The following is a 27,169-nucleotide window of genomic DNA, read 5'->3' as shown; positions in this document are numbered from 1 at the left end:
TCTAGTTGTTTGGAAATTGTGACAAAATGTCTTCCAATCACAAAAGAACTTAAAGCCTCAAATCAGAAAAAGCAAAATATTTGGCTGCAATCAAGGTTTTAAAATATTGAACAGAAAAGCTGTTATTGTACAGTGAGATTGAATTAATCTGTGAATTTACTGGTGGATGAATAATGCAAAAGTATAAATAAATATGAACCTTGAATGACATAAACAGCAGCGGTAGCGGTGGCTTAGTAGTTAATGAAGCAGAATTGGGTCCGGAAGGTTGCAGGTTCTAATCCACCAGCTGCCAAGTTGCCATTGAGGTGCTCTGAGCATGGCACCGTCCCTACACATCCATGGGGATGTGTGGGGACATACTGCTCCCCGGGTGCTCACAAAGATGCCCACTGTTCACTTTGGTGATGGGTTAAAAGCAGAGGTCACATTTCGTTTCCTTTCCTTTTCCTTTTTATTTAGGTCATTAACCAATAATAATTTGAATTGGAAAAACTTTGCTTGTAGTGCTGGTTTGTTTAATTTAAAAGAAAACGCAATAACCTAATCTTTTTGAATTTCATTCAAAAACAAGGTATTCCTACAGTAAACTCACCAAAGTCAGCGAGTTTAAGTTCTCCTCTCTCGTTAATCAGAAGGTTCTGAGGTTTCAGGTCCCGGTGAAGAACTTTCCTGCGATGACAGTAGGACAGACCTCGTAGTAGCTGGAACAGGAAGAGCTAAGAAAACATTCATCAATCACAATTTTTCATGAAAAAAAAAACAACTTTTAGATCCTCATTATTAACACCAATGCCAAAGAAATGTCTTCTTACTTTGACATTGTGAACATGGATGGTGTTTCCACAGTCATCCAGGTACTGTTTCAGATCTTTGTCCTGTAACACAATCAAGCATCATTACCACCTGTGAGTTTATAGTTTTGAGTATTTTTGAGTATGTGTGTGTGTGTGTGTGTGTGGGTGTGTGGAAAAAGGTACTCAAAAACCAGTGTGAGAGACTTCTGTGTGTGGATGATGTCATGAAGTGTGACGATATTGGCATGTTTCAGATCCTTTAGCAGAGACACTGAGAAGAAGAAGAAAAGAGATGTCAACGTTTTGTTGACATACAATCAACAGTGGTTGTTGTTCAACTGAGTTTTTTTTTTTACTGTAAATATAAATGATGCTCTCCAAGGTGAAAGTGAACAACAAAAACAAAAAGGACAAACAATTAGTGCAACAAACAGGATTGTTACACAAACATCCAACAAGAAAAAGATCTACAATTACAACATTCATTAAACATACAAATTGACTAGATAATATGTCCAAACAAACACCACACAGTCTAGGTTAAAGAGTTCTGTAAGGCAACTGGACATCCAGTAAGGGGCATACCGGGGAAGTGGTGGCTTAGTGGTTAAGGAGGCGGACTTGTGTCTTGAAGTCTTTCCTTTTTTTCATGAAATGTTCCAGAGGTGTGGACTCGAGTCTCATGACTTGGACTCGAGTCAGACTCGAGTCATCAATTTGATGACTTTAGACTCGACTTGACAAAATGTAAAGAGACTTGGAACTCGACTTGGACTTTAACATCGATGACTCGTGACTTCACTTGGACTCGAGCCCTTTGACTCGACAAGACTCGATACTTTCTGTGTATCTCTCATTGTGCACGTATGTGCTGTCGGCACAACATCCAATCAAATAAAACGTTGGCCAATCAAATTGCGGGAGAACCAATGAGAAAGAGCTGTCGAACAATGCGCGGGCTAGAGAAAATGATAGCAAAGATCGTGTTGTTCGGATTTAAAAACTACGACATGGTCAACAAAAAAGGAGTGGCAGTGAGTGGAAGGACTCGAAAGGACTTGAAAACAGAAACGGCAGGACTTGGGACTTGACTTGGATTCGACTCGGACTTTGCCTATTTGGACTTGAGACTTGATTCGGACTTGAGTGCAAAGACTTGAGACTTGCTTGTGACTTGCAAAGCAATGACTTGGTCCCACCTCCGAAATGTTCCTGACAGGACTCAGCTGTTCATATACACCTCAAGGCCAAAACACTTTCCTTCGAGGACAACAATGTTCATATTTTGGCCAGGGAAGACAGATGGTTTGAGAGAGGAGTAAAATAAGCTATTTTTGTCAACCTGGAAAACCACCACTCAACAGAAGAGGTGGTCTAGGACACAGCTTATCGTCCACATATAAGACACTCTTAGTAACAATACCCAAATGATTCACCTCTCATCTGCCAGTTTCACAGATCAAAGAGGCATGTGACCGAAACCACTCTGATGGAGATCACGACGACCCATCAGACTCTTAACCACGGTTAACACTTTCCCAGATGACCCCAACGGCCCACCCAACAGGAGGGACCTGAAGCACCTTTATCTTTTGTCATACCGACAGTATATATTTACTGAAGAAGCCTCTTGGATGAGAAGCAAAATCTTCTTGAGAAAATGTCATGCCCTGTTGCCTAACAGAACTCTTCAACGTTGACCATGATCTGAATGACTGAGAATCTTCCACACATTGTTTGTTCGTATAAATGAATGTCAATCTGTGGACTGATCGAAAATTCAAATTTTTCTCATTGTGTATTTGTCTATACCTCATACAGATTCTTAACAAATCTCAATGAGTCAAATATATTCAAATACAATATATGCAGAATAGACTAAGCGGTGTTTACAGATGTGTAGTTACAGAGTATTTTCAGGAATCAGATAATAGTACATGGGGATATCCCTGATGTTTGTTCACCTTTCTATTTTTATGGTTAAGAATGAAAAATATACCCTCTCTAATGGCTGTGCATGGAGCTCCTTCTTCATGCTCCAGTCTGATTTCCTTGAGAGCAACAAGATTCTCGGTCAATTTACTGCGCCCTTTGTACACTGTGGCGTAGGTTCCCTGAAACATAGAGAGAGAGAGAGAGTGTGAGAGTTTTAAACTAATAATTTATTCACATAAAAGAAGAAAACACATTCACACCTCAGAGTGTTGAGAGTTTTAAACTAATTATTTATTCACATAAAAGAAAACACATTCACACCTCAGAGTGTACCATCTATTGAAATAAAATAATTAACACATCTACAAAGGTAATTTCCTGTTCATTTAAAGAAAAAAGCACACCTGTATTACAACATAATTTGGAGTCTAACTAAACTTCGAAAAATCACTTGGCAATCCTCTTCAACTTTTCCTTTCCACTAAGATAGATTACCAAGTTCCCCTGTCCGAAAAGGAAATTCAGCAGTCGACCTTTCTCCTTGTTTGTCTTACCATTACAAGAGGCCAAAAATGAACATTTGTTCAGTAAACTGCTCCTTAAAGCACACCAATAAAGTGCAAATTGCTCCAAGAAAGAGACAAAAGCCTCAGAACAAAACAGTGAAATATATTCTCTGTCAGGACAAAAAGAACATTTGTCTAAGACTGTAGGTTTTAACAGCTAGGTTTTTAGCATTCACTGCAAGAATCCCATGTAAAATTCGCAAGTCTCCAGTATTTCTTGTCAGTGGTGGTTTATAAAGCATGCTCCATGCAGGTTTCACCTCTGTTTGCATTTTAAAATGATCCCCCCAAATGATCCATCCATCCATCCATCCATTTTCATCCGCTTATCTGTTACCGGGTCAGCAGTCTTTATGACCCAAATCACACTGCACCGTACCAACCCCCCCAAACCTTCCTGTGGGTGGTGAGTCCACTGGAAGGTACCAACCGCCCTAACCGGGATTCAAACTTGCCCAGGAGGTGAACCCTGGGGTTCCACACCAATGACAGAGACATTGCCTCTGGGCCAAAGCACCACTCCCTCCAAATGATGTCTACTCTTACATTTATATTTGTTTAAGACATTGACACAGCCTTGATAGAAAGTCCTTCCCCTCACAGAGTCCATTGGCATCCACACTTGACCTAGTTCCAGCAGGAGGCCTCCACAGTCTGTAAGTTTAAGTCTGAAGCACAACCTGGGAAAAGGGTCAGAATCATCGGGTGTCAAGTCATCCAGCGAACCATCCCGCCAGCAGCGCTCTGTCTTCACTCGACAACGCCTTCCTGATCTTGTCCAACATCAGGCCGATTACCCAAACAGATCAGACCTCAAGTCTTTGCTCCAGGGTTACAGCATTGATCAGGTGAGCTTCAGCCAACTCCAACAGGTGCCGAAGTGTTGTTATGCCTGTGTCCTTTAACTTCTCATACATCAGTGGTGCCTCTTCCCAGGCAATACCTAACCCAAGGACCCCTAAGAATTGGCTCCATCAAAAGCCAATATAAGGAAGAGTCACGGCCCAGTCTGCCTGTTTCCATTTGTCTCCACATATTAATTACACTGATGTAAAAAGGTGACAAATAATAGAAATTCAAATATGAACAATCCATAAAAAAACCTAAACTGTTTGTACAAAGATAAAATCAGCAACCTGTCTTCATGGTAAGTCTGACGGTCCATAGAGAAAACTCTGCAAAAACTAGTCTAAAAGCCGCTTCCCTACTGGCCAAATGTACCAGACCCTGCCCCCCTTCATTCTTGGGCAAAAATAAAACACTCTGAGGTATCCAGTGTAATCTATCCCAAAAGAGTTGCTTGGGGTTCGGTTACAGCCAGGCCTTGCCACAAAGTAGAGGCCAGCAAATTGTTAATAATAAATGTACAGCCACTTATAAGCTATTCGGGGTAACAGCCACTTTCCCTTCTTTAACTGCCCCTCCACCTTTTCTACCACTCCTTTCCAGTTCTTCATTACCTCTGACTGGTCACTCAGGTGTACACCTAAATACTTAACCTACTCCCAATGCCATTGGCCCACCACCAATGCTGTACTCTTTTTCCAATTTACCTTTGAAGAGGAGACTCTACTAAAACACTGTGATCTTTAATAGTTCTTCAACATCAAAATCACCATTTAAAAAAATACCCCTAAGCTTTACCCCCCATTAACTGTTTTCTTACCTGACATGGCATGGGTTCAATGACTATGGGGTAAAGCATACCTGACATTGCACAACCTCGTCAAATACCCTGCCCTATAGTAAAAGGAGCGCCTATTCCACCATTAACTTGGTCAACATGTCACATGTCACAATAAAGAGTCCTAGTCATGGCAATAAAACTGGGGAAGAAACCAAATGCCTCAGAAGTTTTCCAAAGATATTTGTGCTCTACTCGATCAGAAGCCATCTCTTGGACAAGAGAACGCAGATCAAACTTTGAATCCAAAAACGTAGACATCCAAATAATCCTGAATTAAAGAAATATTATCTCTAATAGATTTGCCAGAGACACAATGTGATTAATCAATATGAACCTGCTCCAATACCTTTCTTGACCTGAATTAATCAATATGAACAACCTGCTCCAATACCTTTCTTGACCTGTTTACCAACACTTTTGAGAGGATTTTGTAGTCAGCACACAACTCTCACACAGCCTCACACAGGTCTCCTTTTTTAGGGAGAAGGTTAAAGGTTAAAAAAAAACTTGGATGGAGCATCCATTTCAGAAATATTTTGAAAGTGTGATTGGACCAAAGACCCCTGTGTTCTGCAGCACTTAAACTCTGCAGTTCTACTATACTTGTCTCTAGATGTCAAATCAACTGGATGGTCTCTCTTGTGACACTGAAACTGTATTGTTCACAAAACTGTTGTCTTTGTATTTTTCCAACATCTTATCATTGTTGTAAAGATGAGAACAGGGACTTTACAGACTTCTATTGTTTCCAAAAGAAACAAAAACATCTTCTAAAATGACCATCATTTAACATAACAGTATTTAACTGCCAGTATGCAATCTTATCGTTTTACCCAATTTATTTTCCTATTAACAAAAAGTGATCTTAAAAGCTAACTGGACACAAAAAACAAGATCTAAAAATGTGCAGTTGATGTTTAAAACAATAAAACCTGTCCAGCCTCGCCAAAGCGATACAATAGTCTTTAATAGTGTCCCTGTGCTTGGATTGCCACACAGGTCTCAATATTACATTTCAAACCCTTCCTTGACTGAGCATAAGGTTCTAAATTAGTCCTGTCCAAATCTTCATAAGATTTTGGCAGAAAACACTGTCCAATTAATTTTCATTATTACAGTGGGGCTTCAAGATACGAGATACCCAAAATCCGAGTTTTTAAAGTTAGGAGTAGGCAACTTTTGTAAGTATTTCTTCGAGATACAAGGAAACATCGAGCTACGAGTGCCTGCCTACAAGGAAACATCGAGCTACGAGTGCCCAATGGGCTCAATTTTTCCACTCAACACTGTTGCGTTGTCTTGCTCACTATCCCTTGCTGGGTTATTTTACCCATTTTTATAACAATAATACAAAATGTTTTATCAATTATTTTTATTTTATATTTTCAATATATTTGTTTATATCTATGTTTCTGATGTTTAGATGGGTGGGAATTTTAATTTAATTAATTAATAGTATATTTCTGGGGGCTGGAAGGAATTATTGGTTTTTAGTTATTTTTAATGGGGAAAATGGAATTGAGATACAAGTGGATCAACGTACAAGTGCTGTTGTGGAATGGATTAAAAACATCACTTGAAGCCCGACTGTATTATGAGTTTCTTGAATAAAAGTAATATCAATATATTTGGTTTTTAAAAGATAATAGTACATCTTTTTTTTATTGACATCTCTTGCACCATTAAGATTTTGAGATGCAATTCTAAAGCTACTCATGGCCAGACATAAGGGGATCATAACAGAAAAATACGTACGATATATTTTTGGTTGTACCGCACTTTTTTGACTAATTTGCTGATTTGTGCTTTAACCTTCTGAACCAATTTCCTGAGGAGATAAACCTCTGTGTTCCTCAGACCATCAGCACCTCGCTGTCTCATTAGCCACTAAGCTTACTCAACAAACAAAGACTGGTTTGGGAAGACATCATCCACAACTACATCCCTTTTTCCTTTCGTCACTTCTAAGAAACTCTGGATTTGCTCAAGTCTATAGCTGTTATTCCTCTGGCCATCAGGGAGAGTAAAATCAGAGAAATCATGCTTACTCACTATTAGTATCAGAAAACTCATCAGTATCACTTTTTCTTCCTACTTTTTTTTCCCGTCTTTTCCTTTAGTATAATTCTCTTTAATTTGGCTGCTCTTGACTTCCCTTGATTTCCTCTTAGAGCAAGGTACTCTAAGAAAGCTTTCATCTTCCAAAACACTTTTTCCCCACCATCTACAAGCTTGTCAATATTCATTCCTTCTTTCTCTCCAACACTTATTTGGCTCAGCTCAGTGGCTCCTGCAGCAGACTTTGTTGCACACTCTCTGCCCTGCCACTCATTTGTGCTAGGCTTTTGGGTTGCTGTGTTAGGTCTTTCTGTTTCATGTTCCTGCTGTCTCACCTGTATCTCTCCGAATACTCTCACTCATGTCACCTGGTGCCCTGGATATACACTATATTACCAAAAGTATTCGCTCACCTGCCTTGACTCATACTATGAACTGAAGTGCCATCCCATTCCTAACCCAGAGTTCAATATGATGTCGGTCCACCTTTTGCAGCTATTACAGCTTCAACTCTTCTGGGAAGACTGTCCACAAGGTTGAGGAGAGTGTTTATAGGAATTTTTGACCATTCTTCCAAAAGCGCATTGGTGAGGTCACACACTGATGTTGGTCGAGAAGGCCTGGCTCTCAGTCTCCGCTCTAATTCATCCCAAAGGTGTTCTATCGGGTTCAGGTCAGGACTCTGTGCAGGCCAGTCAAGTTCATCCACACCAGACTCTGTCATCCATGTCTTTATGGACCTTGCTTTGTGCACTGGTGCACAGTCATGTTGGAAGAGGAAGGGGCCCGCTCCAAACTGTTCCCACAAGGTTGGGAGCATGGAATTGTCCAAAATGTTTTGGTATCCTGAAGCATTCAAAGTTCCTTTCACTGGAACTAAGGGGCCAAGCCCAGCTCCTGAAAAACAACCCCACACCATAATTCCTCCTCCACCAAATTTCACAGTCGGCACAATGCAGTCTGAAATGTACCGTTCTCCTGGCAACCTCCAAACCCAGACTCGTCCATCAGATTGCCAGATGGAAAAGCGTGATTCATCACTCCAGAGAACGCGTCTCCACTGCTCTAGAGGCCAGTGGCGGCGTGCTTTACACCATTGCATCAATCAAACACTATTAAAAAATTAAACACTATAAACACTCTCCTCAACCTTGTGGACAGTCTTCTTAGAAGAGTTGAAGCTGTAATAGCTGCAAAAGGTGGACCGACATCATATTGAACTCTGGGTTAGGAATGGGATGGCACTTCAGTTCATAGTATGAGTCAAGGCAGGTGAGCCAATACTTTTGGTAATATAGTGTATATATACCTCTCTCCTCTTTTGGAATTCATGGCTTATGACCAAGTGAGTTTTTGTTAATTCACACACAGGTTCTCCTGGTCAGGCGGTAGGCACTCCACCAGTGGATCAGGAAGTGGCGGCGGCCACTCCTCCAGTGGATCAGAAGGTGGCGGAGGCCACCCTGCCAGGGTTTCGGGAGACGGCAGTGGCCACAACTCCAGTGGTTCGGGAGGCGCCGTTGTCACTCCTCCAGTGGATCAGAAGGCACAAGTGGTTACTCCTCTAGTGGTTTAGCAGGCATCAGTGGGCACTCCGCCAGTTGATCAGGAAGCGGCCATGGCCACTTTGGAAGGTGGTGGTGGTGGTCACTCTCTCAGCAGTACCTGGTTCTGCAGCTAACCTTTTTTGGTTTTTGGTACTGCGACATCTCATCTGCGGTTTAGACTGTGGGACTCTAGGTGTGCCATGGTCTACGAGAGGGACTCCTAACCAGAGACACAGGTTTCCTTGACCAAGGTACAAAATCATTTTTGTTCCTTTTTTTGATCGGGCGATCATGTTTTGGATGCCTAGTGGCCAAATATGTTTTTGTTAATTCGCACTTTGTGAATAAACTTGCTGCACCTGAAGAGAGTCTCCCTTATGGTGCATTTGGGTCCGGCCTGCTTCCTGCCATAACAGCACGTAACATGCTGTTTCCGTCTGCCCCACCCGATTCCCACTTTCCACTTGTCTCCCACTTTCTGGCTAGTCCCTGCTGTCTGCGCCCTGCACACTTGGTGCAGCTTCTGACTGCAGCAGCCTATCCAGATAGTTGCACACTAAATGCCCCTCTTGCCCACAGCCAAAACATTTCATTGTTTTTGTTGTCACAAAGATCGTGTATTTTCAACCCGACAGAAGCATTCTCATTGCCGACACAATCTGGCCACGCAGTGAAAGCTTTCTCTCTAAAATTAGACAGGATTATTCCTTTCTCTGGATTAACTAGAGGGAAAACTGGGACAAACATGTTTCTCAAAACTATTCCTTGTTCGGCTACGATACTGACTTTCTACTAAGACTAGACCAGACTAGCTGTCTGTTGACTCTAGAAAAATCATGGCAGCATTCTTGAGAGGGAAAAAAGACAGAAAACACACCTCCACAACTACTCACACATGTGCGATAGAGAGGGAGAGAGAGCGAGAGAGAGAAAAAGAAAAAATGGCAAACGTGAGTTGAAAAGACCCATCCTTACCTCTCCCAGTTTGTCCAGTTTAACGTAAGTTTCCAGTTTCCCAAAACCAATCTCTGACTGTCAACAAACAGAAAGGAGAGGGTTTAGGAATAAAGTCCAAAACTTAATTAAACTGCAATATAAAAAAAACCAAAGGGAATACCAGAGAGACTCTCCGCAGTTGCCTGCTGATTGGCTGTTCAAACAGAGATGGACCAATCAGGTTAAACTTCTCCAGATAGTCATCAGGAAGACGGATGTCTGCCGGTAAAGACAGACGTTTGTTGATGTCCTAGAAGTTTGCAGAAAAACATTGCTTTAATTCAGGTACTTTTAAGATAAGGTTTGACTACACTCAGACCACGAATCAGAAAACTGCTGAAGAAAGAAGTAGTTTGTGACCATTTTCTATGTTACTCTGTGTTTATTTGTGTGTGTTTGTGCACAGTCAGTACGTGTGTACCTCAGTTGAGACCTTCTTGTTCCTCAGTCGGACTCTGACTGGACTCTGGACATCATCTGATGAAGATGCTGCATCACTTTCACCATCCGAGCTCATCTTTACATCCTCATGGACGATTTCTGAACAAAAACATGATTTAAACAATTTACCAACAAAACAATCAAAAGGAATAAACCACCCAACCATGTACTACCTAGTCTATTAGCGTGGTTCAAATATGAGCTCAAACTACGTCCCAGTCGTGGTTTCCGATACGACTGAAGAAGAGTCTGTAGCGATGATGACGGTCGACCGTTCAAACCTCCAGACGAGTGCAGAGACACCTCTGTGAATGGGGAAATAGAGGGGATTAAGTCAAAGCAAATTCCAAATCCAATTTTTTTTTGCACTGCTTATGTAATAAAGATTGAACAGTGCTGTACAATAGTGTGCAAGGTAAATTTGAGCCAAGACATCTGTGTCCTATAGGTTTATAGAAAAACCCGAACATTTAAATCTTTAATTTCATATTTGCGTAGTTACCTGAATCACTGTGTGATGCCACTTCCTGGTTGTTGGTGTCACTCTGCGTTCTACCTCCGCCTCCGGCCCGATCCCTTGTTAGAGTGAGTGAAAGCTGCCGCTTGATCTTCCTCATCCTCTCCATGAAAGGGGGCCGGGGAGGCAGAGGGGGTCGTGATGTTGAAGTGAGAGAGGCCGCCAGCCTCACGGCCACGCCTGCACCATCAAAGTCCAGGTGGCAAACATTAGCCTTGGTGTGATCTATTACAAAATCATTGCAAAAAAGATTCTGTACCTAACATTATCATTCTAACATCATATCATTTTAAATTAAAGCCTACTAAAGGTTATTATTACTGTAATATTGTATTAACAATAGCAAACATTTTACTGCTCAGATACTCACTGTGTTGATATTTACAAATAAAGATTCTTAACCTTTACAGGGAATTTGCATCAAGACGTCCATCTTCTCACTCATTGTATTTTAAATAAATGTTATATTTGTTAAACAGTTTATTTTCTTGATGGGTCTTTTTCTGCATTATACGCTTTATGCTTTTTCTGGTTGATATTACTTCATTTGTCAACATTCTGTATTTATTTGTAGCTTTTGATGATGTCTGTGATGCTGTCCATAATGTTTATTTATTTGTGTTGTCATTAATGTTCTATTTATGCTACTTTAAACACCATTGTGAGTTCATTATGGTGATTTAATTGGTCTTTAGTCAACCTCTAGTACAGTACGTGTACTGAGTTCTTTTAGCAGTTCTTTCTGAAGTCTAAGCTTTGCGGAACTGTATATTCTATTATTGTATCACTCCTGACAGTATCGTATCACTTTGTGTGTTCAATATTTGACTTGTTGTGCTTATGACGTTTTGTATAGCAACCACTGAAGTACCTAATAATGACACTGTATATTTATTATCGGTGGTATTGTGTACGTTTTGCAGTATGCATTTGGTACTGTTTATGTCCTTTGACACCGTTCTCAACACATCTCAGCATTACTGTATGGTGATGAGCTATGTCTATGTGCTGGTGTAAATGCCTCTAGTCTGATATAAATAGCCGCGTAGAAGAACCTGTTTAACTCTGACGCTGCTGCTGTTTTCTGCAAACAGCTGCTTAGGTAATTTGTATTCAGCAAGCTTACACCTCGACGCGCTTCGTGCTGTAACTCACCAGAAGTCCTGGTCCCTGTCTGAACGGGTTCTCTGTGGTTCGGTTCAATCTGATACAATCTCGGTTTTCTGCAGCTCCCAGTAATCAGCCGCCATATTGCAGCTGATGCTCCCGGCCCCGCCCCTCAAGTGCAACAATGTGACGTCACGGAACCAAATATGCTTATACATATAAATTGCATATATTTAACTAAAACCTGAGATGTTACATATTAGTATTTAATAAAAGGTATGTAGCTTGACACTCGCATTACTAGAGATGGTGATTTAACATAGTTACACTGAAAATCCTGGTTGCTGGCACAACCTTTCCCATTAAAGTCAGTAGTTGTGGGGAAGCTAATGCAAGGCAGGTGAGAGTCAACTGTTTCGCTGTCACTCCTTTCATAAAATTGAAACACCAATCAGTAATTTGACTATAAGTGTTTAACCATAACATGTCGTATATAACATATACGACATACCATCATATTTATTTTTGGGGCTCCTGCTCCAAACCTCTTCAGCGCTTCTGGGGCACGAGAAAAATCAGAAACCGAATTTATCAGTGTCGTCCTTCTGCTGCACGATTGATTGCCCCAGTCGAATCTCTCCGATTCTGCTGGCTTAAGCACGATTGATTGATTGCCCCAGTCGAATCTCTCCGTGACGGAGTGGATATCTGTGCTCAGCTGCGCACCTCTACCACAAGGAGTCACTGGTGTAACAGTCAACAACATTGTGTGTAAATATGATTAGGTAATTCGTTTACATGCAAAACATTTGTTTGTGCAATATGCTGTTTTGACCCTATAAGTGTCAAACAATGCACTGTTACTGGTCTTTTTTTTAACCAGATTTCAATGATATTCAAAAGGGTACAATAACGACAGTAAGAACAGTGTCTGCTATTTTGTCCCAAAACTTGACAGAGCAGCGTTAGCTTTCTTTTTAATTATTATTACAGTTCAAGAGTCTGTATCAAACACGTAGCTCTTTGTATTACTTACTACCCTTACTTTCAAAAGGTTGGTCACCCATAATTTAAATTGATCTTTGGCAGTACTGTGAGAGGCATTATATCATTAATATTAATATTATTATTATTATAGGTATGTCCTCTGGGCAGAGAAAGGAGGACAAAGAGACCTGGTGGTGGAATGATGAGGTCCAAGAGAGTGTGCAGAGAAAGAGATTAGCAAAGAAGAGATAGTGGATAGTGACAGAACAGAAGAGAACAGACTGGCGTACAAAGAGAAGACAAGGGAGGTAAAGAGGGAAGTGGCCAAGGCCAAACAATATAGGCATATGAGGAGTTGTATGAGAGTTTGGACACAAAGGAAGGAGAAAAGGAGTTGTATAGATTGGCGAGACAGAGAAAGCAAGCTGGGAAGGATGTGCAGCAGGTGAGGTTGATTAAGGACAGAGAGGGGAACGTAATCACAAGTGAGGAAAGTGTCCTGAAAAGATGGGAGGAATACTTTGAGGAGTTGTTGAATGAGGTAACGTAAAAGGGAAAACGAAAGGGAACGTAGGAATGAGGAACCAGAGACTATTAGGAGGAAGGTAGATCAGATTAGAAAGGATTAAGTAAGAAAAGCCCTGAAGAGGATGAAGAGTGGAAAGTCAGTTGGTCCCGATGACGTACCAGCGGAAGTATGGAAGTGTTTAGGAGAAGTGGCAGTAGATTTCCTGTCTAGGTTGTTAAACAGAATTTTAGAGACTGACAAGATGCCTGATGAGTGGAGGAAAATCTGGTGCAATCCAATTTATAAGAAGGGTGATGTACAGAGTTGTAACAACTACAGAGGGATAAAGTAGTTGAAGAAAGAGTAGTTGAAGCTAGGTTGAGGCAGGAAGTGGAGATTTGTGAACAACAGTATGGGTTCATGCCTAGGAAGAGTACCACAGATGCAATATTTGCCTTGAGGATGCTGATGGAGAAGTACAGGCTGTTAATTTTTTTGCGCGGAGTCGATGACAATTTTTGCTGTACGGAGGAGCTGCTCGATATGATGAGCCTAAAAGGCACAACGACGGGTGGAAATCTTTTTGACGCTGTGTCAGAGGCAGTTGAAAAGATGGGGCTTAAATGGGACAAACTCTGTGGAGTGACAACGGATGGAGCTCCGGCCATGACGGGTGAGCGCAAAGGAATGGCATCCATGGTGTGCGCCAAGGTAAAAGAGAGCGGAGGTGAGGCTGTGAGGATGCACTGTATTATCCACCAAGAAGCACTGTGTGCCAAGACTGTCCAGCTGGGCGATGTGATGAACACTGTTGTGAAAACCGTCAACATAATTCGAGCTAGAGGACTGTACCACAGGGAATTTCAAGCTTTCTTGTCTGACGTGGATGCTGAATACGGGGATGTACTCTACCACTGTGATGTGCGCTGGCTCAGCCGCGGCTCTTTGCTGCAGCGGTTTTATTCGCTGAGATCAGAAATCGACAAGTTTTTGAAAGAGAAGGGCCGACCTCTTCATGAACTGAGTGACCCTCTGTGGCTGGCAGACTTGGCCTTTTTAGTTGATCTCCCTCATCATCTGAATAAACTTAACAAGAGCCTACAAGGCAAAGAACAGCTGGTGTCACATCTGTATGCGCACATGAAAGCCTTCTGTGTAAAGCTCCGCCTATTTGAGACACATCTACGAAGCTTTAATGCTGCACACTTCCCTGCGCTGGCTGAAATCAAGTCTGCTTTTCCAAAGGCAGACCTTTCTGCTAAAAAGGAGAAATATGTCTCTGTGATTACATCTCTCGTGACAGAATTCAACCAGCGTTTTCAAGATTTTTCTGTCATTGAAAAACAAATCAAGCTGTTCTCGACACCCTTCCTGGTGGATGCAGAAGAAGTGGAGGAGAGTCTGCAGTTAGAACTGATTGAAATGCAATGTGATGATTCTCTGAAGAGTCAACATCAGCTTCTGTCCCTTCCTGACTTCTATCGGAGTTTAAATAATGCCAAGTTTCCTCTGATGAGACGCCACGCAAAAAGAATGATGAGTCTGTTTGGCTCAACATACATATGTGAACAAACATTTTCTCTGTTAAATCAGAACAAAAGCAGACTGAGATCCAGAATGACTGATAGCCATCTCTGTGAAGTCCTTCGTGTCTCAACCACCAAACTTTCTCCTGACATCCCAGCCATCCTTCAATCCAAAGGACAGCATCACTGCTCCCACTGAGAGCAATGTTCTAGACCAGTCATTTTCAATGTGCGAAGCGTATGTTTCCTGTTTAAAAATATGTTATTAACACACAGATCTTAAAAACGTGTTTAAAAGAATGTTAAAATGTTAAAATTAAAATGTTTAAAAAATATGTTCAAGATCATACACACATGTTTAAGATGTTGACAAAAATAAAGTTGTGTATAACATTTATATAACATTTATTGTTTAAAACCTTTTTTTGCCTCTAACAACAACAATAACAGTAATGATAATAATAATACTTAAGTCTTTCGCCGGGGGGATGGGGGGGGTGCGGCCCGGGCCTTTGCTTATTGATCCGTTTTTAGCCCGCACCCAAAAAGGTTTGGACATCCCTGAGCTACCAGGTAGGAGACAAAGAGGAGATATATGGATGCGGTGAGGGAGGACATGCAGATAGTTGGAGTCAGAGTAGAAGATACAGAGAACAGGGAGAGATGGAAATCAATGATTTGCTGTGGCAACCCCTGAAAAAAAGGGACAAAGCCAAAAGAAAAAGAAGATATGCTTTGCTCTTGTTCCTTGTAAAAACAGCAATTGAAATTCAAGCAAATTTAAGGACTGCAAGCATATGTTTCCCAGATCATGTTGTTGTTGGAGTTTTAGGGAAAGTGAAACATTAAACTTGTTAAAATTCAATACAAATACTTAAAAACAAAAATCCAACAAACTTCCGTAAAACAATTTTACTGAGAAATAAGAATATATATTTCAATACATAATAACATCAGTAAACATTAATATCACACTATTTGAGCTTTGGGACAATCAGAAAACGTCTAGTTTTAAACGGATTCATCTACATCTCTGAGGCCATCACTTGTGATCTGGTATTGTACTATAGCTTCCATGTGATCTGGTGATTTGACCACAATTGCCACTCTTTGTGAATTCAACCATTGTAGGAGAAGTCTGATTGTGGGGGCATGGCCCCAAAGTTCACCTAAAGCAGGAACCAACTGTGACTGGCTGCCTTGCAGCCTGGTGGTCATGTGATTGGTGACAAGAACAGCAAGGTTATATCTGATGGCTAGATTCGTTAGCTGCAACCCGAGGCTTTGGAGAAGCTGTGTCCTCTGAGACACAACCTCAATGTGTCTGAATGGACAAGCCACACTATCAATCACCAGGAGGCAGGTCCTCGGGTGTTCTAACAGGAAGTCTGGCAAAAGATGGAGCTGGGCTAGAACCTCAATGTAGTCATTGCAACGGACCTGTGAGACAAACAGAGAGCCAATCAGAGTCAAATTACAAACCAGGCATCATTTCTGTGATTGTTATGTCCGTTACCACATAGATATTTGACAGGATGGTTTCCACAGTAAAGGTCAAAATTCCTTCTCGCTGTTCATCGTCTTCCACCAGTAGAGAGCAGTGTCGGACTACGGCGGCAGCTATATCTTCTATGCGCTGCAGAAGAAAGCCGCCCTCAGTGTCCACAAAGATGACATGGCCTCCCAAACCTCCGAAACACGGAGGAATCTGGACGTCTACTGCTACCTGCAGACTGATAGAGCAGACATCACATCACACATACAAGTTATAATATCAGATGTCATCGTGGCTAAAAGGTCATACTTGTGTGTCTTTTACCATAGCTGCGTTTTTCCTACTCCTGGCGTTCCACAAACTTCTGTTATCTTTCCCACGGGAACTCCTCCACTAAGAGCTTCGTCCAGCTGAGAGCAGAAGCTGACGATACTTCTGGATTCACCCTCCTTCTGCAGCAACTCCAGAGATGTAGAAGACGACCAAGCGTCACCTCCTTCTCCCCTTACAGCCTGCAAGAGCTCCAGCACATCCTGCTGGCTCACACCCGCCTCTGCATCGACAAATAATTTACTCCTGATTTTAATTGAAATATCATTATGTGCTATTTACTGACAAATATTCTTAATATGATAGGAATTAAACAACTTTTGACTTTCACTTAACGTCAAGACTACTTTATATTCTCAACTTTAACAGGGCAGTACCATGAATTAATTCCGAATCGGTCAGTCTTTGCAGATCAGCGATGACACGAAAGCCCGCATTAAACAGTTTGTTTCTTAGGCTAAAATTCAGCGGCAAGGAAAGGAGTGAGCGCTGCATCTTTACAGGAGGCCGCCATGACACCCATCCCAGAATGCAATGCCGTTTTCAATAGGTGAGGCGCACCTCCTCTGGGGGGCGCCAAGGAGTCAGAGGGGAGACTTGCATGAAGTTGCATGCATGACGTGAAATGATTTGCTGTTACATTACATTATATTAGCAATTAATCGTTTATGGATGCCATTTTTAAAATAAAATAAAAACGTTTTTGAAATACATTCATCACATGCTAAAATGAAATCATTGCCAGGAGCACACACAAGTAATTTTTATTTAATGTTTCAGTGTTTTATAGTTAACTTTTATATTGTTGCTAAAAGTAAATATAAAAAACACCCATATTGAAGATTAGGATACACTTTTTAAGATGTGTATTTTGTGTTAGTGTTTTGCTAATATTGGATTGATATCAAGGTGAAATTTTTGTAGCCATTGAGCATTCATGGAAAGTAGTTTACTAAAAGCTATTTCTCTCCTGGCTTCATGCAAAATTCAAGATTTCTGTTTTTTTTTAGGTCAACCGTCTTGCAGCGTTCCCCCCAAAAAGTAAAAGTTTCTCCTTTAAAAGAAATTATGTACATCTTCTTTTGAAAAACAATACATCGTCAGGTCAATTTACTATATGCGACCCAAACCACAGTGAGTGTGAGGACAAGAATCAGATAAATGCTTATTTTCTGCTTGTGTTCTTCTCATTAACAGATGGCTTATAAAAGCCAAAAAGAACACAATTCTTTTTTTATTGAACAAAAAATTTCTGACAGTAAGACCAAAAGTAAAAAATGTATATACAACTGAAAAGTACACGACGAAAAGCTTTAACTGCAGAGCACGGAGGGTTTAGAAATGTACGTCATTTAAAGGAGGGACTAACGTGTAGTGACGTCATTAAATGCGACTCAGTCCTGCTCAGTTCCGCATGTTGTGGCTGTTTGTGGATGAATCTCAAGACGAAGGTAAATAACAATATTTCTTATATCTATCCGCAACAAATGAGATATTAAACGCAAAACGGTAAATAACAATATTTCTTATATCTCTCCGCAACAAATGAGATATTAAACGCAACCGGTAAAAAACCCACAGTAGTATTTTTTAGTTTAAATGTCGATTTAAAGATTCGTTGCGATTACTAAGTCTTTAGTTGTTTAAAAACGTGTTCCCCCTGCTTCAAAAGTTAGAGTGGTTGTTATGTGGTTGATTATATTACTTTGCTTTTCCAAAAAATGTAAAAACCCGGGTTTAAAATGTGCACACGTTGTAACGCTAAATTTATTGTTTCTCCAGTGTTCATGTAGGGTCATGAGGGAAAACAACACAGAGGAACAGAGGAGTCCTACACACCGCGAGGAAAGAGATGAAGAAAATGAGATAGACGACAAAAACAGTGAAAAAGAAGCACAAAGAATGGAGGATGATGAAATGCGAGAACAAAAGAAAGAATATAATGAGGATGTAAAAGAGAGTAAACATTCTCCTAAAACAGAAAATGAGAATGCAATTGTGGATGGCTATAATAATGAGGATGAAGGAAAATTGCCAGCAACGTCTCTGAAGAAAACCAAATCTAAACTAATGTCCACTTCAGGATGTCATGTTGTCCCTGGAATAATTTACCTAGGTCACATTCCTCCAAGGTTCCGTCCTAAACACCTGAGGAATGTGTTGTCAGCCTATGGAGAAATCGGACGCATCTTCCTGCAGCCCGAGGGTACACAAGACAACACTAACATAAACAATTAGGAACACTGAAGTAAACAAGCATATATACCTTTAAATCAGCACAAAGAGAAATAAGATAATTTCTGCCAGTAATAATATAAAATCTGAATTGTCTCACTAGTTTCTGAACTATCTTATACAAAAATGTGTAAAAATGCATTGCAGCATCTCATTGTTATATAATAAATCAGTACAAATTAATATTCAGAAAGAAAGATTTAAAATAGACCTCTAAGTGAGAGGCTAAATATGACTATTACTCATATTATTTTTTGTTAGATAACAACTGAGTCACTTACAAAACCATTGTCGAACTTATGGTTTGTGGAAGTTGTTTTTCTTTTTTACTATGAGTATGCTATCTGTGAAAATGTTAAATGTTTTCTTTTTTTTGTCTTAGACCATCAGGTGAGAAAGAAGAAAAAGAAGTCAGGTCTAAGGAGGTGTGACTTTACCGAAGGCTGGGTAGAGTTCAGAGATAAACGTGTGGCCAAGAGAGTGGTTGCATCACTGCACAACACACCGATGGCCACCAGGAAACGGCAAAGATTTTGCTCAGACCTATGGTGCATGAAGGTACCTTTAACATCACAACATGTCATTGTTCAGGTCCTTGCCCATCGTGATAATACTGATGGGTTCTTTTTTAAGTACTTGCATAGGTTCCAGTGGACTCACCTGAGCGAACGTTTGGCATATGAACAGACAGTTTTACAACAGAGGCTAAGGACGGAAGTTTCTCAGGCTAAGAGAGAAACAAATTTCTATCTGAACAACGTGGAGAAGAGAGCTCATCTGGATCAGGTCAAGAAGAAGAAACTGAGAGATGGAAAACAGGTACAGAGGAAAAACACAATGGCACAAAGTCAGGAATCACTATCAGGTTCTTACAATTTACATTTGTCACCACTAGGTAGAGGAAAAGACATGGGACTTCACACAGAGACAGACAGAAGAGGAGACCCAGATGAAGAAGAGGAGGAAGATGGTAGCTATGAACCAGAAGAACCAGGACAAGATTTCCCTTGTGCAGCAGAAGAGCCAATCAAATGTCTCACTCCTGGCCAAGATCTTCAACTCCAAAAAATTAGAGTGAGATGGGCTAACCACAGACGCTCTTTGATGACCCCCCGCCCCCCCCAAATATTACATGATGGGAAAACAGTAAATAATTACACAAATGGTGAATTGAACAGAAAGAACTTATTTTTTGGGTGCTATTGCCAATAAAGTCTATGGTTTTACTTCGACAAGCCTTAGTCCAAAGCAAATTACGATTTCACAATATGTAACCCACATAGACCCTCTCACAGTACTACCTCTTCTTTTTCTTTCGGCTTTGTCCTCTGTTTAGTGAAGAAGCACCTTTTCTGACTGGCTCCATCTAGTGTTGAAACTGAGAAGTGCAACAGACTTGAGCTCAAGCGCCATGTGCGGGCCATATTCAATTATATTTTCAGAACTTTTTGCGGGCCAATAAAAACTGCCCCCCCGCGCCGCAGTTGGCCCGCGGGCCGTAGTTTGGACACCCCCGTGGTAGCTCCATCTCTAACATTCTTCTACCAATGTATCCACTGTCCCTCCTCTGCACATGTCCAAACCATCTCAATCTGGCTTCTCTAGCGTTTTCTCCAAACCTTCCTGTCTGTGTTGTCCCTCTAATGACCTCATTCCTGTCCATTCCTGTCCATTCTTGTCACTCCTAAAGAGAATCTTAGCGTCTTTAACTCTGCCACCTCCAGCCCCGCCTCCTGTCTTCTGCCTATTGCTACTGTTTCAAAACAAGAGCAAAGCATATAAAAAGAGTAAAACATAAAATCTTTTTATCTTCATCTCCATGGGACTGTGATCAGAGACAAAACAAAAATGTAAAAAGGAAGGCAAAAGATAATAAAATAGTTAAAAAAAAAAGAAGAACATGGAAGAAACTAGGCCGGTATGATTAATCGCATTTTCATCGTTATAGTGATGTGAACATGTGTGATAAATACATTGAAAAAGTTGGTCTTGTATGCCATAAGTTTTGTTTACTACATTTATGCTATGCTTTTCACCTGCTGACATTTTGCCAATGAGGCAAGTTTCTGGAGGAACGGTAGTCGAGGAATAAGAGAATGGTGGAGGCAGAAGAGCAGAGCGGTGAAAATGCTGAGGAAAAGCTTGTGGCAAAAAGAAATAGCGCCTCAATAAATTGGCTCCGCAGTTAAGTACATGACTATCTCAGCAGCTCAGAGTTTTGTGAGTGCGATTCCATATGAAAAATCCTCTAAACAATACGCTGAAATTATGGAGGTCATAACTCACTATTTGGCTAAGGATATTGTGGGAAAACCCCAATATATGTATTTATATCTGCATTTCTGAATGAGCATTTTGTTATCGTTGTTATTCTTGTGTTTTTATGAAACATCATATATATATACACATAGAAACATCATGTCATATACTGAATATGACAATACAGAATAAGGTGGAAACGTAATTCTGTATACCGATAGAGAATGATTTATGTGGTGGACAGGAAGTTGGTGAGTTCTTCAATAAAGCAAGAAGAGTAGGGATGTGAACAACTCATGAAAGTCTTTGTTGACTTAATCGGTGAAATTTCAATTTGAAAATTGACCAATCGTCGTGTGCGGGAGGGGCAGGCGGTGCTCGGTTTTATGCCTAATATTTTTGCACTGCAATTAATTGCACACTTGAGTCTGTCAGCTGTGGCAGCATTTTTGAGAGTGAGCGTAGGTGTTGTATGTTTGTTTTTAAAACGTGACATACACCATCCCTGCGACAATTTTTGTATATCCAGAGGTGGATAGTAACAAATTACATTTACTCACGTTACTGTAATTGAGTAGTTTTTGTGATTAATTTGTAATTTATTTTAGTCTTACACCTTGTCTTACATCTGTGTGGGCATGCAAGCACGGATTTACCACTATATTTATGCGGCCAGAAAACCTTGACTAAGAGACAGGCTCTAACCCAGGCATGGGCATTACATGTCATTTATCTTAATTCAAAAGAACACACCATCTATCTGCTTCTCACCCGGCCTTTTGTTCAGATTTAGGACAATTGTGGCCCACAAGTCAAAAGGTTTGCCCATGCCTGCTGTAGCCTGTCATTGGATGATGGCTGGTGCCGAACAAAAAAGGAGGTTTTGAGGATTGCCTATAGCAGAGAGCTCCGGTGGATCCGATGACTCAGAAAGTGAAGGAAATCCTTGGCCATATCTCAGCCAGTTCTTTGTTTCAAATGCAAATGAGGCAATAACTTTATCATGCAATGCAAAATGTTCCTGGCCTGGCAGACTGTCACTGTCAAAACTCAAGTGTACTTTAATGGCTTGAATTTGCAATAAAAGGGTTCGAAATGGATAATAAATTCTCAACGTATGCCACTGGTGTTTGAATTGTTGATTAAAAACATATTAAGATATTGTAAATACATTTATTCCATCTTTACAATATATTTATTGTATTAAGTTTCCATATCAATTTATACTGTTTGTTTTTCAATGCTGTACTAAAAGGAGAAGTACTGAAGAAAGGTGTGTATGCTGATGGTTTACATAACCGGATGGTGTATGCTACTGATGGCACTGACTGTTACGCTTGGAGATAGAGACAGACTGAGCAGAATAGCTCAGCACATGTACATGTTTTCTATTGGTGGAGAATCTTTGTTTGAAGCAGCTTTTGCCAATCAGCGCTCAGAAGTTGAGAACACCACATGGCTGTAAAGGGTTAAGGTTCTGACCATTGAAGTGTGTGTACAAAAAACTGTATTTAGGCTCTGAACACTGAGGAGTTCCTCAGTGCAGTTCTGAATGTAACCATTGTTCTGAACTCCTTGCTTGCAAGTAAAACTATTAAAATTTGAGATCTCGTATTTGATTCTTTATTTGATCAGATCTTTATTTGATCTTTATTTGAATTCTTTGTGTGTTAGGAAACTGGGGTCTGAACTAACAGCATTTTTTTACAGTCCTATCTAACAGAAAACGTTTTCCTGACGAAACAACTAGTAACAGATTTAATGTATGACTCGTCCTTTTTTGCATGAAGTAATTTAAAGTAAAGTTTTTATACTTTTATTTGAGTAATTTTTTAGATAGGTATTTTTGCCTTTAGACATTTAGAATTTAAGCAAAGTAAAGATACTTGTACTTAATTACATTTGAAGTATTTTGACATCTCTGTGAATGTTGAAGTACATGTGAATTTAGTTAAAAATGTAAGATAAATACAAATATGTTTGAATATGTCATTGTTCCTGTTGTGTTATGCTTAATCTTCCATAATCTTCAAATTCAGAATCAAGGTTAATAACCTAACGAGCTAAAATAAAATACATTTAAATGAAATACTTTTGCTGCTCTTTTTGTTTATGGTTGAAGAGTTCTATTAGGCAACTGGATGTGAAATCTTCTCAAAGAAGATGTTTTGCCTCTCATCCAAGAGGCTTCTTCAGTTCTAAATGATGGTTTGTTTAGTTTTCTGACCTATCTATTTCCTATTGTAACCTATCCGTTTCTGTCTGTAACCTGTCTGTCTCTGTCTTCTGATCTGTCTTTTTCTGTCTCTGGCCTGTCTGTTGGTTTCTGGCTAACGTGTCTCTGACTTGTTCTCCATCTCTCTGACCTGCCTGTAGCATTGTGATCGGTAACTTATTAGATTTGACTTATTAGTGTCTGCGCTTGCCGTCCCGCAACCTTTGGGCGGGACCCAACTCGTCCCGTGTGCGTGTTTCAGGGACACAGTCAATGCAGACAATATTTTGTTATGTTATGATAAATCACTACAAAGTTTAAATGAGCAAACAACTTTAATTGTTCAACAGTGCATTTACAGAGATCTCTGGTTTTGTTGACAAGTCACCAAGAACGGATCGTGTCTCCCTCTCTGGACGTCAATACTCACAACCAGTTGCATGTGTGATGTCGACAAAGCAGAAACGACAAATGAATGCCCTCACTGTTCAGTGTCTCATAATCTCCTTTCTCAGACTGCCCCATCAGTGATCTTATCTCTGTTACCAAATTAGGAATTGTTTTCGAAACTCATTGTGATTAAGTGGCTAAGACCATGTGCAGTGTCCACAGCTGGCTGAACATGGTTATGCAAAATGGCGATTAATACAAAATTGACATATTTTAACAATTGTAACACTCCCTTTCTTGGCGTAACAAAGTTACCCCACAAGTGACATACACTATATTACCAAAAGTATTGGCTCACCTGCCTTGACTCCTACTATGAACTGAAGTGCCATCCCATTCCTAACCCAGAGTTCAATATGATGTCGGTCCATCTTTTGCAGCTATTACAGCTTCAACTCTTCTGGGAAGACTGTCCACAAGGTTGAGGAGAGTGTTTATAGGAATTTTTGACCATTCTTCCAAAAGCGCATTGGTGAGGTCACACACTGATGTTGGTCGAGAAGGCCTGGCTCTCAGTCTCCGCTCTAATTCATCCCAAAGGTGTTCTATCGGGTTCAGGTCAGGACTCTGTGCAGGCCAGTCAAGTTCATCCACACCAGACTCTGTCATCCATGTCTTTATGGACCTTGCTTTGTGCACTGGTGCACAGTCATGTTGGAAGAGGAAGGGGCCCGCTCCAAACTGTTCCCACAAGGTTGGGAGCATGGAATTGTCCAAAATGTTTTGGTATCCTGAAGCATTCAAAGTTCCTTTCACTGGAACTAAGGGGCCAAGCCCAGCTCCTGAAAAACAACCCCACACCATAATTCCTCCTCCACCAAATTTCACAGTCGGCACAATGCAGTCTGAAATGTACCGTTCTCCTGGCAACCTCCAAACCCAGACTCGTCCATCAGATTGCCAGATGGAAAAGCGTGATTCATCACTCCAGAGAACGCGTCTCCACTGCTCTAGAGGCCAGTGGCGGCGTGCTTTACACCATTGCATCCGACACTTTGCATTGCACTTGGTGATGTGTGGCTTGGCTGCAGCTGCTCGGCCATGGAAACCCATTCCATGAAGCTCTCTGCGTACTGTACTTGGGCTAATCTGAAGGTCACATGAAGTTTGTAGCTCTGTAGCAATTGACTGTGCAGAAAGTCGGCGACTTGCTTGATTTTATACACCTGTGGCCAGGCCAAGGGATTAGGACACCTGATTCTGATCATTTGAATGGGTGAGCGAATACTTTTGGTAATATAGTGTAATATCCTGCATGTGTTGTTTTCATCACATACAATTCTTATGACTATAGGACTACAAGCCAGACGCAGATCCAGCCAAGTTCAAGTCTGTTAAGACAGGCAGAGGACCTCTGGGGCCCACCTGGAAGGTAATGGCTTTAATTTTAGTCCATTTGAACAGATGTTGCTTGACATCTTCTGTAGTGGCCTTGACTTTCCCCTAGTTGTTTCATTTTTGTTATCAGTACAATAACCTGATATACAGCAGCTCTCATACAACTAATTCAGGAGACTTTCTTGGGCAAAATTTAAAGCCTAAATAAGAATAACCAAAACTAGGTTGACCTAAAACATGCTCTTTATACGAGCGATTTAGTCATTTGGTCAGGCTTAGACCTTCCTAGTGTTGGGAAGGTAGTGTGTGACTACAAATGGCTACAAATCCATGTTGTAGATAAATGGGCACTATAGCAGATATGCAATTTGTGGTTTCCAAGGATTACAAACTGTGAAGGATGTCCGTTGTAATGTGCTTGAGTGTTCATAATTCATTGAACATAAGACACAACTGGTATTTTGTTGTTGTACGTTAATTTAAACATGACATCATCACTTTATCTAAAAAAATAGTTACATAGAAAGCACCTGGACAAAGTTCTGAAGAACTATGAAGGATGTTCTGAAGAACTGAAGAAGCCTCTTGGATGAAATGTGAATCATCTTAAAAAACAAAAACCTACTTTGTCCAGTTGCTTTCGATGTAACTATTTATTATTATTATTATTATTATTATTATTATTATTATTATTATTATTATTATTATTATTATTATTATTGGATTAAATGACCTGGGTGACTGAGAACCTACACAAACCATCATCACTTTATTTTTAAATATTTCTTCACACTCCCTAACATTATAAAAAAACACTTTTTATTAACAGTGTCCATACCTACCTTTACCTTTGTCAAATAAAACAAATCGTTTCCAAGTTGTTGTTTCCTCATAGACTGCTTAATTCCAGGTTCACCTAAAATTCTCAGCAGTGTTCATGCAAGGGGGTAAAAACGAAAGCATTGGAAAGGTCCATCACATTGAAACACTTTTGGTTTGGTAGTAGGGAATTTAAAGCCACCATTGGATTAGGTACTGGTAACAAGGGCGTTATGCAGCTGTCATTAACTGCTCTGAGGTCATGTACCATCCAGTAGCATTCCAGCTTGTAGTAAGCTAAGAATAGTTTTTCGAATGCCTACACTATAAAAAACAACCTATAGAATTTACCCAATTAATCGAAGGTTAGGATTTGCATATACTTTGGTTGGGTAAATTTCTATTAATATTTTTGAGTATAGACTACCTAGTTTTAACAGCTATGAAATACTAAAAGAAATTAGGGAACGTTTATCTTCGATTTTTCAATACAAATTACTCAAAACAATTGAGTAATATTAACTCTAAATTGTTTTACATTATTAATCCACTTAATTATTAGTAATAATTAGCTAATATGACTAATTACCTATTACCCATTCAGGGAAGGTAAGATTTACTTATTTAGACACAACAGATAGTACTGATGAAATCAACTTGTTTATTCAACCAAATGACCAAAAGTCTCACAAAACATTCACAATATGTATATTGTGGGGTTTTCTTTGGTAGAAAATAAAATACAACTCAAAGTGCATAACAGAACATTTAAACCTGTTTGTTCAATATATGTATATATATATANNAAAGTTTGGGCACCCCTGATCATTTTCAAGATTTTCCTTTATTTATCCATTGGTTGTTCGGAACAGCAATTTCAATAAAATATATCATATAGCAAACAAACACAGTATACGATTTACAGAAAGTGTACAAAATTTACATCAATATTTAGTAGATCCTCCTTTTGCAGAAATAACACCCTCTAAACACTTCCTATAGCTTCCAATGAGGGTCTGGATTGTGGTTGAAGGTATTTTTGACCATTCTTCTTTACAAAACATCTCCAGTTCAGTCAGGTTTGATGGTTTCCAAGCATGCACAGCCCACTTTAAAACAGACCACAGAATTTCAATGATATTCAGGTCTGGAGACTGAGACGGCCATTCCAGAAAGTTGTACTTGTTCCTCTGCATGAATGCTTTGCTAGAATTTGAGTGGTGTTTAGGGTCGTTGTCTTGTTGAACTATCCAGCCCCGGAACAACTTCAACTTCGCCACTGATTCTTGAACATTGTTCGCAAGAATTTGCTGATACTGACTGGAATCCATGCGACCTTCAACAAGATTTTTCAAA

General features: G+C 40.2%; 4 protein-coding genes across 6 annotated transcripts in view; 2 read left to right on the top strand and 2 right to left on the bottom strand.

Moving 5' to 3' along the window:
- Positions 1-11,838, bottom strand: part of cdk16 (cyclin dependent kinase 16) — a 20,195-nt gene extending 8,357 nt beyond the window's left edge. For 2 of the 3 annotated variants that reach the window (XR_003050879.1, XM_008317862.3), the window contains exons 1-10: positions 11,700-11,838; positions 10,530-10,724; positions 10,201-10,332; positions 10,008-10,126; positions 9,708-9,836; positions 9,566-9,622; positions 2,797-2,911; positions 975-1,068; positions 816-879; positions 596-719 (exon numbers count right to left, since the gene is read on the bottom strand). Coding sequence is in view for 2 of the 3 variants with exons in the window: in XM_008317862.3 (XP_008316084.1) it covers positions 596-719; positions 816-879; positions 975-1,068; positions 2,797-2,911; positions 9,566-9,622; positions 9,708-9,836; positions 10,008-10,126; positions 10,201-10,332; positions 10,530-10,653 (958 nt within the window). In the remaining variant the exon portion in view is untranslated. Of the gene's footprint in view, positions 1-595; positions 720-815; positions 880-974; positions 1,069-2,796; positions 2,912-9,565; positions 9,623-9,707; positions 9,837-10,007; positions 10,127-10,200; positions 10,333-10,529; positions 10,770-11,699 lie in introns of all 3 variants that reach the window. The other variant, XM_025059422.1, reaches the window with a different exon arrangement.
- A 1,770-nt stretch (positions 11,839-13,608) lies between these two features.
- On the top strand, positions 13,609-15,417 carry LOC107989128 (general transcription factor II-I repeat domain-containing protein 2A-like). Its single transcript, XM_017035652.2, has one exon. The coding sequence runs from the start codon at positions 13,609-13,611 to the stop codon at positions 14,869-14,871; it is 1,263 nt and encodes a 420-aa protein (XP_016891141.1). The 3' UTR covers positions 14,872-15,417.
- Positions 15,418-15,571: 154 nt separating this feature from the next.
- rad51c (RAD51 paralog C) lies at positions 15,572-17,048 on the bottom strand. The gene is made up of 4 exons (XM_008317864.3): positions 16,875-17,048; positions 16,492-16,720; positions 16,189-16,405; positions 15,572-16,112 (listed from the first exon to the last, which is right to left on the bottom strand). Exons 1-4 carry the CDS (start codon positions 16,990-16,992, stop codon positions 15,684-15,686), a joined length of 993 nt encoding a protein of 330 aa, XP_008316086.1. The 5' UTR covers positions 16,993-17,048; the 3' UTR covers positions 15,572-15,683.
- A 1,209-nt stretch (positions 17,049-18,257) lies between these two features.
- Positions 18,258-19,967, top strand: abt1 (activator of basal transcription 1). Its single transcript, XM_025059702.1, has 4 exons — positions 18,258-18,703; positions 19,115-19,290; positions 19,366-19,551; positions 19,628-19,967. Exons 1-4 carry the CDS (start codon positions 18,295-18,297, stop codon positions 19,808-19,810), a joined length of 954 nt encoding a protein of 317 aa, XP_024915470.1. The 5' UTR covers positions 18,258-18,294; the 3' UTR covers positions 19,811-19,967.
- Positions 19,968-27,169: the final 7,202 nt, after the last annotated feature.

The sequence above is a fragment of the Cynoglossus semilaevis genome, chromosome 10 (assembly GCF_000523025.1).
Source record: "Cynoglossus semilaevis isolate Cse_v1.0 chromosome 10, Cse_v1.0, whole genome shotgun sequence".
NCBI lineage: Eukaryota > Metazoa > Chordata > Actinopteri > Pleuronectiformes > Cynoglossidae > Cynoglossus > Cynoglossus semilaevis.
Note: the sequence above shows the minus strand (reverse complement) of the source record. Positions and strands in the feature narration are given on the sequence as shown.

Bases quoted from the DNA above. Each gene is read 5' to 3' on its own strand.
- LOC107989128 (XM_017035652.2), top strand. From the start codon at position 13,609: ATGCTGATGGAGAAGTACAGGCTGTTAATTTTTTTGCGCGGAGTCGAT.
- rad51c (XM_008317864.3), bottom strand. From the start codon at position 16,992: ATGCAGCGCTCACTCCTTTCCTTGCCGCTGAATTTTAGCCTAAGAAAC. The intron at 16,721-16,874 runs GTACTGCCCTGT...TTGTCGATGCAG, and splicing joins CGATTCGGAATTAATTCATG to AGGCGGGTGTGAGCCAGCAG. The intron at 16,113-16,188 runs GTAACGGACATA...TTTGTCTCACAG, and splicing joins TCCTGTCAAATATCTATGTG to GTCCGTTGCAATGACTACAT.
- abt1 (XM_025059702.1), top strand. From the start codon at position 18,295: ATGAGGGAAAACAACACAGAGGAACAGAGGAGTCCTACACACCGCGAG. The intron at 18,704-19,114 runs GTACACAAGACA...TTTTTGTCTTAG, and splicing joins CATCTTCCTGCAGCCCGAGG to ACCATCAGGTGAGAAAGAAG. The intron at 19,291-19,365 runs GTACCTTTAACA...TTCTTTTTTAAG, and splicing joins CAGACCTATGGTGCATGAAG to TACTTGCATAGGTTCCAGTG.